This window comes from Siniperca chuatsi, linkage group LG21 (assembly GCF_020085105.1).
Source record: "Siniperca chuatsi isolate FFG_IHB_CAS linkage group LG21, ASM2008510v1, whole genome shotgun sequence".
In the NCBI taxonomy this organism is placed as follows: domain Eukaryota; kingdom Metazoa; phylum Chordata; class Actinopteri; order Centrarchiformes; family Sinipercidae; genus Siniperca; species Siniperca chuatsi.
In genome coordinates, this window is record NC_058062.1 from 21,491,007 (window position 1) to 21,505,120 (window position 14,114).

General features: G+C 38.3%; 1 protein-coding gene across 2 annotated transcripts; it reads left to right on the top strand.

Annotated features, from left to right (window-relative positions):
- Positions 1–874: 874 nt before the first annotated feature.
- LOC122869313 lies at positions 875–5,922 on the top strand. 2 transcript variants are annotated; one of them, XM_044182198.1, is made up of 5 exons: positions 875–1,524; positions 1,868–1,989; positions 2,690–2,802; positions 3,486–3,776; positions 4,059–5,922. In XM_044182198.1, the coding sequence occupies exons 2-5, from the start codon at positions 1,950–1,952 to the stop codon at positions 4,620–4,622; spliced, it is 1,008 nt and encodes a 335-aa protein (XP_044038133.1). In that variant the 5' UTR covers positions 875–1,524; positions 1,868–1,949; the 3' UTR covers positions 4,623–5,922. The 2 variants fall into 2 exon arrangements, with proteins under 2 accessions (XP_044038133.1, XP_044038134.1); XM_044182199.1 differs by having other exon boundaries at positions 876–1,524; positions 2,656–2,802.
- The last annotated feature ends 8,192 nt before the right edge of the window (positions 5,923–14,114 follow it).

The window sequence follows — 14,114 nt, forward strand, 5'->3', positions numbered from 1 at the left end:
CAGTTTGGAACAAAGCTGCAACATAACAAAATATGGAAAAAGTGAAGCGCTGTGAATATTTGCCGGATGCACTGTATCTTTTGTCCATACCAGGTTAAGGCATTAAAGTAATAATACCTTGTTTCAAGGTTGACGTTTTCAATACATTCCTTTAGGGCATTAAATAACGTCTTAAATAAATAAATTCTTTGATATCGCCCCAGAAAAATTTATAAAAGTTTAAGGTTAAACCATCTTGACCAGGAGCTTTGCCTACTGACATTTGTTTTATAGCTCTATCCAATTCTTTCATACTAATCTCAGAATCTTGTTCTATCCACTTAGCTCTGGATCTAACATAAACTCCTTGTGCCCTTTGGCTGAATAAGGTATCTAGTCTCGCTTGTAAACTCAAAAAATTTGCTTTGTCTTCATCTGATAACACATTTTTTTCTGCAATATTCATTAATTTTTTGAACCAGTTTATATTAATTTTCCCTTTGCTGTTGACATCTGGTTTTACTAAATTTAATGGATAGACTCCTGGCCATATATTGTAAAATATTCCCATTTTGTACAGTAAGTATCTATTTCTGTATTACTTTTAATTTAAACCATTAAGGCCTTTACTTTATGAGGTACTTTTGTGTCTTCATTATGCAACCAAACTGAATAGGTTTGAGAGCAAAACTTTCCACACTGCAAAATTTCAATTTAATTTTTTTTTGTATTGCAAGTAAAATTAATTTATGATTAAAAATGTAGGCTATTAATGCTGATCCAAAAGTTTTGTTTTCAAATCCAAAAGTTTTGCTTTTGAACCCAATGTGATGGAAAAATGTATGTGAGCTGGTACACTGAGACGAAGAAGACTTCAGGAGACTGTGTGTAACACAGCAATGTTTTAATGAAGCTCAGCCAAGGAGACAGTGATATCAGCAGTACAAGGTGAAACCAAGTGCAGTGCCTAAACCAAGTCTGAAGATCCCTTACTGTTCCACAATATTTATGCCCTTACTGGCCATATTGTGTCTACCATGTTTCCCTTACAAGGTTAAGAACCTTTAGTCATTAAACATGTGTGCTTCTCCTATTGGAGGATAAACAGTAATTTCATGCATGTCATGCTTGAATTAACAGGACATCTGTAGTGCATTCCTCAGGCTAGTAAGATTGTCTCTATCAGGGAAGAGGCAAAAGCTACTATCAGTGACCTTGGGCTTGCTTAGCCTGTAATCCAGCCGTTTCCTCCCTAGCCTGAACTGACAGAGGCAGGAGATAGTATAGTGAACTATGGCAGAGAATTTACAGAGAGCAGTTCCTTTTTAGGATTGTAAGTGACTCCTAAGTGACTATAGCCATGTTTCTGTCTCTTATCTGTTGATCATATCTCTACATATGGGGCATAGAAGAAATAACTTACAGAAGTGGCTCTTACACATGTAACATAACGCTGAAAGATGTAAGATACGTTGCTATTGGCCAGCCTCAATTGGAGTGACAGCGGGAGATGGAGCGGGAGAAGAGAAAAAAATCAGTGCACAGGTATGTTTACATGTCACTTCCGTCTTAGTAATAGCAAGAATGTTATGTTTGAACTGGTGCACATAGATTGATTTTGTTTAAAAATCTGTGATATTGTAATGGGTTAAAAGTACATATTATTTTGTCAGCCTGTAATTTAGCTGCTAGCTTAGCTCAATAAGCTAGTCACTACCGTTACGTGCCCAGGCTGCCTATTAGCCTTCATGGTGTTGTGCATGGCGCTACTAGTTAACAGGACTATTTGTGTTAAACAGTCTAACATTAGTTATGTTTGTGATGTGCTATATTATTTTATCAGCCTCCATCTTAACGTTAGTTAATGTTAGTCACTTTCTCATCTTAGGTGTCACACTAGCTGAGCTGTGTGGTATAGCTGCAAACTCTTCAACGGCAGCGCTTGCTACAAGGTCTTCACGGCGGTGGAGATGGTCAGAAGACGCGACCAAATTCAAGAAATGACTAATGGTAAGTGCTTCTGTGGTTTAGCTACATGATCCTTTGTAGAAAAGGTTTCAATCGTAGTCATTTGGACACTGTTTTCAGAATCAAGACGTTTCGGCTCCCACCCGGAAGTCATTCTCAATTGTGAAACCTCCCATCCGGAAGTCATTCTCAGACCATGGTCTGAGTTCTCAGACCATGGTCTGAGAATGACTTCGGATGGGAGCCGAAACGTCTTGATTCTGAAAACAGTGTCCAGATGACTACGATTGAAACCTTTTCTATGATGGAACATTCCTGGACGAAAGAGGGACTACACCATCCTACATGATCCTTGTTTTTTTCTGTTTGTAAAGGCTATTAAAAATCACTAGAGCAGGCCAAGAAAGCAGTCTAGGTAGTGTTATCAGTCGCCAATAATGTTGTGTGTCAGTGTGTGTAACTTAGTCTAGCTATGAGCATCTGTAAAAGACACAAAAGGTGAGGAAATCATTGTAAATATAGCAAAACAAATAGCCTTACGTGTAGTAAAAGTATAGGTTGTAAAATCACCTGATATCACATAGTGAATATAGGTTATGTTTCTGAATATGGAAATGATCAGGCCTCATTCAACAATCATTCAACATGATTTAGCCAGCCTAATTTGTGATTATTTGATTTTTCATTTGATGCTATGTCATTTTGTAGATGAAAAACATCTGGTTCTCTTTGGGAAGATTAGCTTCATTAGATACAGTGCGCTCCAAGAGAAGCCAGCAGAAAGAGCACCAGAGGACTGTCTACTTCCTTGATGGACAGCAAATATGCCAAGGAAACCTTTCAGTTTCTGCATGTGTGAGTTAACTTTTAAAATATACTCTACAAGCACTTCACAAAACTGTAAATGGTATGCATATAACATATACTTAATCTAATTGGCATAATGGTTATTTACTGTGACACACACACACACACACACACACACACACACACACACACACACACACTACTTACTGCTTTTTTAAATTGTGTTTCATTGCTATTATTCCTTCAGTGTCGAGGAGCTGAAATCCAAGAATTTTACTCTTATATTTGTATAATGAGATGTAACAATAAAGGAATCTTGAATCTCTCTCTTTAATCTTATTCCAGAATATCTCAAAACAAGTTCAGCAGCCTTATAACATTTTTTAAGCAACATGGATTGGCACCAAGGATAAAAGGTCTGGTGGGTGTGTTTTGAGCAGGAGGCTGCTGACCATTGAGGACATCCAACGAGTCAAGCAGTTCATTACAAACTTTGCTGATGTCCACGCCATGCCACTCCCTGGCCACATCCCTGGTTTCAAAAGGTCTGACATCTAGGTGATCTCCACATCAGAGATCATGACATCAGTGTGGCAGAGATACAAAAGTCAAATGCGTGACCATTGTATATATTGTATTTTGTGCTCATTAGAATTTGCTAATTTTTTAATCAATTCAAGATGTCAAGTACTCAATTTAAGTATTCCTCTCCCTCTTAAACACTGGTGTAGGCCACCGTGCTGCTGGCAACAGCACATTTCGAAAGCTGTCTGGCAGTTGACCCCCAACATTGTCATAACAGCGCCATCTACCGCAGCTCCAACCTTCCAGACTGTGTGAAGTCTGCAAAGTTGAGGAAGCAGGAGCAACACCTCTGCATTGTCGGCATGGAGCGTCAGGCATTCCAGGACATGGTTAACAGCTGCAGAGCAACAGTTGGTGTGCTGGGTGTCAAGCTTGGGCCAAATCCACCCTGTAGCCGAGACCTCACCATGGACTACAGCTTTGACTATGCGCAGCAGGTATGTCATATTAAAACAACAATTACGTACATATAGGGTGAATTGTTTTTAGTTTCACCTCCTCAGATTGTGAGAAATATAACAAAAAAAATACTGTAAATAATGCAAGAATAACAGAAAGATACATAAATCCAAATCAGTGTGTCTGTGCATGTGACAAAAGGTATTGGCCAAGATATATGCATAATTAATACATGTATAAGTACAAAATAATTGTATAATTAGTGAATCACTCTTTACACATTCTTTCCTTTCTTGCCTTGTTTTGTCTTGTTTTTACAGGTCCATTACCCCAGTGACCCTCTCCAGCCTGGGCCGATGTACTTTTTGGTTCCCTGCAAGTGTGGTGTTTTTGGAGTCTGCTGTGAGGGTGTGCCTCAGCAGTTCAACTACTTAATTGATGAGGGTCACTGTATCAGCAAGGGCTCCAATGCGGTCATCGCCTATCTGCACCATTTCCTCTCCCAGTACGGGCTCGGGGAGAAACATGTGCTGCACTGTGACAACTGCTCTGGACAGAACAAGAACAAGAAGTTCATGCTGTGGTACCTGGCTTGGCAATGTATGGTGGGTCTTCATGACAGCGTGCCCCTCAATTTTTTAAAGCATCGAAAGCATCTGCCAGGCTGTGAGCTCCAGCACATCAGAGAGCAATGTGAACATCCCCCAGCTGGTTGGCTTTGTGAAGACACACGACTGGCACAGCTTCCTCACTCCCAGCTTCAAGCCTTTGCCAGGTGTGAAGAAGTACCACCACTTCCACTTCACCAGTATAGCCCCTGGAATGGTCTTTGCCAAGGAGTTTGCCAACATGGAGGAGGAGCCTTTCTTGCTCCTTTGCAATGAAAGAATCCTTGACCCTGAAGCTCTGCCCACTGTACAGAAACCACCTGGCCTGAATGCGATGCCTTAGTGGAATCTGTACAACAGCATCAGGGAGTTCTGCACTGAGGACACAAAAGACATTGTCATTGTACTACTGTATGTTCTCTTTCATCCTGTTCTCTCTCTCTTTCTCTCTCTCCCCCCTCTCCCCCTCTCTCTTTCTCTCTCAACCTAACCGGTTGTTGGTTCTTCTCCCGCTCCGCCGCCCACCCAGAGCCTGGTTCTCCTCAAGGTTTCTGCCTGTTAAAAGGGAGTTTTTCCTTGCCACTGTTGCCAACTGCTTGCTCATGTAGACAATGGTCTCTGTAAATAATATTATAAAGAATACAGCCTGGACCTGCTCTATCTGATAACTTAGATAACTTCTGTTATGATTTGGCGCTATATAAATAAAATTGAATTGAAATTAATTGAATTGGAGTCAGGGATGTCTTTGTGTAGCGAAGTCTCCGTGAAACACACACATTGCTCTCAAGATACTCTCTCTGACTCCTCGACAGGGCTGCTAGTAAAATGTTCTTATAACTGCTGAATTTTCCATAGGGCTTCTGGATTTTAGGAACATGCTGATGCAATGGCTTGGTCAGCCGTGTTTTTTATTTTGAATAAAACGTAACTTTCCCAAATTAATGGCAAATTAGGCCTACTTAAGATAGTCAAGAACTAGGCAGATTTGTGCAACAGATAAATGTATCTCTCTGCTCTGTCTATTAGTTAGATCTTAGCCATAATCTTTGTCAAGCCGGCCCCTGGAAAAATGGTAATAGACTGGTATTTTAGGTCCATCCATGGTCAGGTTCCACTGCACCGAAACAACTGGATTGACCTTAAAAAATACACAGGCATGCACCAGAGGGAGGTTACGTAGGTTAACACACAAGCAAGGGTGTGGGAAACCCCATAGGTTGCTTGTGAGCCATGACCAACCAAGACAACCAACAAAACACTATTTGGAAGAATTGGCATTGGTAGAACTGGCAATCATCACACTCATTTGGAACTGATGGATGCATTTTACAGTTTTCAATGTCTGTTTGTTAGTATCTTAGTTTTGGCTGTGCTGTGTTGTTAAAGTAATTTATCAAAACAAAAGAGACAGCAACACTTTCCGTTGATGGATCAGTGTACCTGCACCAATAAAACAATAGTTATACTTGTTGTGTAATTTAGGTTCTGTGAGGGTCTGCATGATGTAAATGTTGTCATTTACCACCGTTTACTAGTGTCCTTGCGGACTATCATGATATCCTCTCTTTTTCTGCTTCAGTGTTGATCATTGTGGAGCGTTGAGGATCTTGCCTTGCCTAGGAAACGTAAGTACTTTTCTCCACTTGCAAAAGAAAAGTCTGGAGAGAAGCTATTCCTTAATTTGGCATTTATTAAAACCTTGGAGGATCAAAACATATCTTGTACAAGGATCTTTTCTATTCAGAAAACCAAAGTCAGCAAGCTGTTAATCTGTAGTCAGCATCCTAGGAAAGAGTGCTCTTCTTCATATTACACAGGGTTTTATAATAGAAATGTGCAGTTATCTGACTGGTTGTAAAAAGAAGGGGGGGAGCCGTGGTTTAGACTTGGCTTTCCCTTGTTGGTGCACAGGCTGGTCCCAGCCTCCTGGCACACAATTCCACCATTCGTGTGGAGACAGCGCCCTAGGGGAGGAATCCTACACTTCCTCTGTTTGTAAGTTGCTAAAGTCTCTGCTTTGTTCCCCACAACTGCTACTTCTCCTCTCATGGTCATTATAATACATACTGTCCTTAGTACATGATGTTCTTTCTGATATCCCTGTTTCTTTGTATAAATGTAAGCCTGTTCGCAACAGTTAATCAACTTTTCCCTGCAGTCAGCAAGTCTGCAGGACAACACTTTGAATTGTTAAGCCTCATGCCCTGCGTGTGTGTATGTTTGTACAAAAGTTTCAACATGGTATTAATATAATAGGCAAGCAACCTTTGTTTAAATTATTAATTCTCACACCACTTACCCATTCACTGTACCCTTCCCTGATAAAGGTGAGCAAAAATCAATTTTTGCTGTTTCTGATTAAACTTCCAAACATAAACATAAAGCTCCTTTGTTGAGTGATTAATGATCACTTGTAGAAATATTTGTTCCACCTGTTGTCTATGTGTGGTGCCGTCTCACCCCTGACGTCCTCACTACCGTTTGAATTATAATATAGTTTTAACAATCTAGAACTTGAAGTTTTTTCCTTGGGAAACCTTGTAGTTCTTTTTCTACATAAGTACATCTATTTATGTTGATCATAGAATACTTTTAATGCCTTTGGCTTATTTGCTTTTAAAACATTACCTTGTACACTAGGCACCTGTTTTTCCAAGGCAATAAAAAAGGAGAGTAGTATTCTTGAAATTAACTAGCCTGTCAACAACATTGAACATCCAAAATGTTCTTTGCTTTTTTGAATGGCTAACTTCCAGACTGAAAAACAACAACAAAAAAAAAAGTACCATCATAGTGGAAGTGATTAGAAACAAGAGTCAGTCATAAATATGAGCAAGGTTAAGAGTTTTCAGCCATGCTAGTGGCTCTGTGAGACTATATTTAGGCACACAGCTAAATGCTAATGTTGGCACACTAACATGCTCACAGTGACAATGCAAACATACTGATGTTCAGCAGATATAATGTTTATCATGTCCTCCATGTTTTTAATTTGTTAGTGCTAATTAGCAAATGTTAACATGTTAACTAAGATGGTAAACCTGGTCAATATTTCCTGCTAAACATCAACATGTTAATGTCATCATTGTGAGCATGTTAGCATGCTGACTTTAGCATGTAGCTCAAAGAGTGACTGTGCCTAAGTTCAGCTTTACGGAGCAGCTAACATGGCTGTAGACTTATTCTTGGTAAAAAAAAATGGTAACCACCACCCCTACCTGCACTGTCCCTGATTTCCATGCAACTTTAAAGAAGCATGTAGTTTTTGACAGCCTGAAAAAAAGCCTTCAGCATCTTAAGGTTAATTTCATCCATCCCTTACCCCTTGTCACAGATAAGTTTTTAACTATATGTTTGTGAACTCCAGCAGGGAGACAGGCAAGGACTCCCATTAGTCCTCCAACCATGCCTCCTTCACAGAAATCAAATATTCAAGATGTAAGGGAGAATGTGATCCTGACAAACTCTGCAACTGAAATACCTCGTCTTTGTGAATGAAGTTGCACTAAATTTCTGTGTGTCTCTTTGCCTCCTGGCAGATGAACTCACACTAGACCCAAACACAGCAAACAAGAAGTTCCTCCTGTCTCAGGGTGACAGGCAGGTGACGATGGTAATAAAGGAGCAGTCATATCCTGATCATCCAGAGAGGTCTGAATACAGGTACCAGGTTGTGTGTACAAATGGTCTGACTGTGTGCTGTTACTGGGAGGTGGAGTGGAAAAGACCAGCTTTTGAAGGAGTGACATACAGAGGAAAGGACCAGAGGATTCTCTGCTAGGGTGGAATGACAAGTCCTGGTGCTTAGTCCTACTACGGTACTCCTACTCCAACAAAATAGGAGTGTATCTGGCCTGCTGGCACTCTGTCCTTATACAGAGTCTCCTCTGATACACTGATCCACTTCCACACTTTCCACTGCACATTGACTGAACCCCTCTATCCTGCATTGAGGATTCTTGGCACTATTATTCATTTGCATTATTATGCATGTGTAAGTGACTGTGTTTGCATATTTTATGATGCAAACTACAGGAATATATATAGTGACATATTTTATGTAAATACACATGTTGACTTGTATATTTTGCCATTTTTGCAACACATTTGTGGATGTAACAGATGTAATTTAAAAGAAGATTAATTTTGATGTGTTTTTGTCCATCTGAACTGCTGTTGTGGTAGAGCAGCAGGGGAAACACCCAGAAACTACAGTATTTGAAAAGAAACTGGTGCAGATGATTGCTATAGAAACTATAGTCACAACAATGAAAAAATGACTAAATTGAATAAATTAATAAAATGATTATTATAATTTTTATCAGAAGTTTGGGATGTGGCTGTCCTCTGTCCATACATTGAACACTTCCCTTTCTACTGGCTGTGTCCCTGACCATTTCAAGACTACCTGTGTCCAGCCTCTCCCCCAAAAACCTGGCCTCAATCCTTCTATCTACAATGACTTCAGGCTACAGTTTTCAAACTTCCATTCATTGCCTAAATCTTTGAGATGACATTATAAAAACCCTGTCAGACAAATTTCAGGCAAGTTTTCAGAAACATCATAGCACATAAATCACCCTTCTTAGAATCACAAATTAGACCGTTTAATTAATGCAGATGCCAGAGACTGCTCTATTCTCATTTTGCAAGGCTTAAGCACAGGTTTTCATACAGTAGCTCATGGCATCCTGATAAAAGAGACTTCAGCAGTGGGTAGACATATCCAGTGGTGGAGGAAGTATTCAGATCCTTTACTTAAAGGTATAATATGTAACATTTCCGCATTAAAATGTCTAAAAATGACTAGACCTGTTGAGTTGTGTACTTATATTATCTCAAATGTTTCCAACAATGTTCAAACCCAGACAAATCTGTAATTTTATTCAAGGTAATGGTGTGTTTCATTAGATTGTCTATCAATGGCGTCATATCCCCTTGACCCCCTTTAGTTGCTATAACATGAAACACGGGATACATCAGAGAGTGAGGAAGGACGTAAACGTAACGTGAATAAAACTTTAATATAATTTCTGCCTGAGTCACATCAGATAATTTTTGATTGGCAATGGTGGTTGTTTAAAAGTAACTGTATATGAGATTCTGAACATTAATATAGCAGCAAACAACTATTTGCTATGTAAAGATATAGTGGAGTAATGGCGTTCTGAGCAGAGAATAATGTCAAACTCCCTCCCTGTGCTTTGTTTATACAGCCGCACCGGCCATGTGTGCATGTTAGTGCATGTGAGTCCCTCTGTGTGAAACAGAATCAGAAATACTTTATTGATCCCTGAGGGGAAACTTTCGTTACAGCTGCTCGCTATCATGTCAATTCATACAGGTATAGAAGTACTAAAGTTACTCAAGTTTTATAAGAAAAAGGAAAACTAAGTTGGAAAAAGTAAGACAATGAGACAGAGCAACGGCAACAGGCTACATGCATGTTGGCGCATGCGCACTGTCTGGAAACTGTCTGTGAAGAGAGCGATATAACGGCTGGTTCTTTTGTCATCTAACTTGGTGAATTAAGGATTTATTTTAACCAAACCAGAGTTGGTGATTGTTGGAACACTAACAAAGACGATTTTAGTGAGTTTTATTTTGTTTCTGTCAAGTTTGAATGAAGTGTGTTTAACAATGAGCTGCAAGGAAAAATCGTTTTTTTCAATTGAGTCTGGCTAGCGAGAGTGATAAAACGGCTGTTTCTGGTTAAACAAAAAGGATCTTACTGTTTAAAAAAAAAGGGTTATCTCTGTAGGGATCCTTTCCTTAGTGACAATTACAAGAGCAATCTGCGCTCAGTGGCAAAAAACAAGCACTTTTAGTGGCGCATTTGTCTCCAGCAGCCATTGTAGCCTGTTTTGCGGCTGCCGGCTTAGGTGTAGAGCCAGAATATTTTGGTGAATTAAGGGTTTATTTTGACCAAACCAGAGTTGGTGATGGTTGTAACAGTGGAAAGACTAACAAACATGATTTTGTTAAGTTTTATTTTGTTTCTTTCCAGTTTGAATGAAGTGTGTTTTACGATGAACTGCAATGTAAAATTATTGTTTTTCTCAATGGAGTCTGGTGGGCCGTAACGCCCCTTTTGTTTGGTCTGAGATGCTGGTGCTCTGGTGAGACATTTAGTGTCAGTGAATCTCGCTTACAGCTCCTTTAACAATGAAGACAACAACTACTGTGATCTCACACTACTTCACAAAGTCTTCAAACTACAGGGCACCAAGACTCTGGAATGACCTGCCAGTCACACAGGAGCTCAGGCTGCCAAATCATTATCTTCTTTAAAATTACTTCTTAAAATACATTCTTATCGATTAGACTATAGGTAATTAACATGTCTTTTATGCCTGGCATCTTATTATGTTTTACATGCTGCACTCTTCAGACTTTTATCTTCTGTCTGATTTACTGGTTTCTGCCACGTTAATTTATTTTCTTTATTGTTTTTTGTGAAAATCACTGTAAAATTGGTTTTGAGAAGTGCTATAATTCAATTCAATTCAATTTTATTTATATAGCGCCAATTCATAACAGAAGTTATCTCATTGCACTTTTCCATCAGAGCAGGTCTAGACCGTACTCTTTAGACCCAACAAATCCCACCATGAGCAAGCATTTGGCTTTTAAGAGGCAGAAACCTCGGATCCAGACTCAATGGTGGGTGGCCATCCACCGCTGCCGTGTTAGGTTTTGAGAGAGAGACAGAGAGAGAGATTGAGAGAGAGAGAGAGAGAGAGAGAGAGGTTGAGAAAGGGAGGAAGGCACAATGCAAATACCACCTAGAATTATTATTATTATTTTTTTAAATAGTAGAATTGTAATTGCAGTATCAATATCAACACATTAATAATAACAGGAATGACAGCTATAGGAATAATAATGATACAAATAGCATCAAATGTTATGATGTGTTATTATGGTACTTCATCCTTGTCTATTTAGCATTCATGAGCTCTATATAAACATTTAATATATGGTTTATAACACATTATAATGTAGCTGTAAGCAGATATAAGGATACTTATTAATGTACAATATTTAGTTCAACAATTATAACTTCTCCCATGAAGACATTTTATATTATTACAACCTTTTTTTAACTGTATTGTCATTAATTATCTATTTATACATGAGCCTCCACTTATGAGTGTCCACAAGAGAAGTTAATTAATAAACATTTATATCTGCTACCCCTACATTCAAACATGTTTTACATGTTTCTATACTGTTTATTAACGCTGAAGTAAATGCTAAAGTTGATGCAGCGAGCCTATTCATCCTTTTAATACCTCTATTCTACTACTACTAATAATATTCATAGTATTCATTCAGTATCAACTAATGAAAGCCAAAAAGGCAGAATAAGTCTAGACTGTTGAGGATGCAGTCTTTGGCTGAATGAAATTTATACAATTGTGCCATCTAGTGGCCAATAAAAAATGTGCATATTTCAGGTCTTTTCAAGTCTGCACTTTCACAAAATATGGTCCAATATGTATAAAACGTCTATGAAATTGTCCCAAACTTTCACTTATGAGTCAAAAACATTCTAAGCAAATAGCTGGATTTAGGAGCTTTATATAAAGAAGCTTAAAGGAACTTTTAGCAATGTCTAAGTGTGATTCTTTAGTGCTGACTGCAGTGACTTCTCAGTGTTGTAAAATAAGGACTGCAATCATGTCTACCCACAATGCCCTCCCTCAAGCACTGCCAATAGCGGGCCTCCAAAGGTATCGTTTTATGGCTGCATCACATTAGTCATCACAGCTTCATACACACCTTATCATGAACAAGAATACTCATCATTCATTGTGTCAACAATTATGCTTCAATATATTAAATGCAAGAATAAAGCTTACAGAAAATAATTCCCCATGATAATACTTATGCTGATGATATTAGATATGCTATTTGGAATATTAATAATAAAAATTGTTTGATACGTTCAAGAAGGGTAGAGTGACTACTTTAAGTGAGATCATCTGTGGAGGTCTTATAAAATGTTTTTTTATGTTATTCAATTGCATGTTTTGTTGTTCATGGATTTCTATTTGGTTTCATTTCCTTAAAAAGTTAAAGACTCATTAGAATTATTGTATTTCATAATAGTATAATATAATATAATAATTATTAGTACAGGGCAACTGAGGCTCAGGAGGTAGAGCGGTTCATCCACTGATCACAGGGTTGGCGGTTTGATCCCCAGCTCCTCCTGTCCACATGTCTTGCCCAAGTGTCCTTGGGAAAGACACTAAACCCCAAATTACTCCCGATGGCCATGGTCATGACAAGGTGTTGTCGGGCCAGCACCTTGCATGGTAGCTTACTGCCACCGGTGTGTGAATGGGTAAATGAGAGGCAAATTGTAAAGCGCTTTGGATAAAAGTGCTATATAAATGAAGCCATTTACCATTTTATTGTACATTTTTATTATTGATATAGATGTGTTTTATGTGAACATACGGAAGAATCACATTAACATTTGATTGTATCCATGCTGAATCCATCATGTCATGAACTGGATCATTTAATCTTTTTAATGTTCATTAAAGATGCATCATGACTTGGACAGTGTGTGTCCCCTGCCTCTGTTTATGTAACATTGCCATCTGGTGTTGACTTCTAACTGCCTAGGGTAGCCTCTAGAATGCTTTTAAATACAGTCATTTGTAAGTTGAGACCAAGTTCTAACACGTAAGAACATTTTTGCATGCGACTACACCATTCTTAAATATTTGATGCACTGTCACTAACATTACACATTCCCTACAGTAATATAAAAAAGTTTGTGACATGATGAATTCAGCATGAATACAATGAATGTTCACATGTTTGTGACAAATTTAAATATAAACCTTTAAAGGAAATGTTTAATTTTTAGGTCGACCACTGGGTTTTCTGTTTTGGAAAAACAGAAACAATTGAACATGTTTTTGGATAACATGCAAACAATTTACAGGGCATGTGATCTCACTTTCCTAGATGTTTCTTTTTTTACGATGTAATCCCAATGACATCCCAAATAACATATCTAATATTGTCAACATTATCATGGGGAATAATCTTCTATAAACCTTTTTTTTATATTGAAACATAATGTTGGATACAATGAATGATGGGTAGTCTTAATCAAGATCTTAGTCAAAATGTGTATGAAGCTGTGATGACTGATGTGAGAGGGCACTGTGGGTAGATATGTTTGTAGTACTTATTTTACAGCACTGAGGAGTCACACTTCACACTTTGTCATATAAAGCCTCTAAGTCATACTTTTTACTAGGAATTTTCAGTTTAGGACCATTTCTTAGAAGTTGTATACATACCAGTCCAAATACCAATGTATGTTTGCCAGCATTTACCTTATCAAGTACTTATATTAGAAGGAGATCTTCCACAGTCTCTTGATACAGTTTTAGCTACTGTTAACTGTAGAGTGAATTTACTGCAATGTGGCACAAGACTGGAGTAGTTTTATTATTGAGATTCAAAGTTCATTTTTGACGATGGAAACAGCAGTTGCGAAAACAGTCTTACACAAGATCAATTTACTAGCTGTTCTGGTGCTTTCAATCAACTAGGCAAACTCCATCTGCTGATGAAAATCATGTGATAACTCTCCAGAACAGCTACTAAATTGACCTCTTCAGAGTTTGTCTTAACAGTTTTATTATAATTAGCAAGTTGCTGTTGTAGCAAGTTGTAATAGTAGTTGTAACAGTAGTAGTAGTATTAATTTCATAAAGAATTGAAGTGCCATTA

Excerpts from the sequence above, each read along its gene's own strand:
- LOC122869313 (XM_044182198.1), top strand. The coding sequence starts at position 1,950 with ATGGTCAGAAGACGCGACCAAATTCAAGAAATGACTAATG. Across the intron at positions 1,990-2,689 it reads AATTCAAGAAATGACTAATG|CTTCATTAGATACAGTGCGC; the intron begins GTAAGTGCTTCT and ends TGGGAAGATTAG. Across the intron at positions 2,803-3,485 it reads ACCTTTCAGTTTCTGCATGT|GCCACCGTGCTGCTGGCAAC; the intron begins GTGAGTTAACTT and ends ACACTGGTGTAG.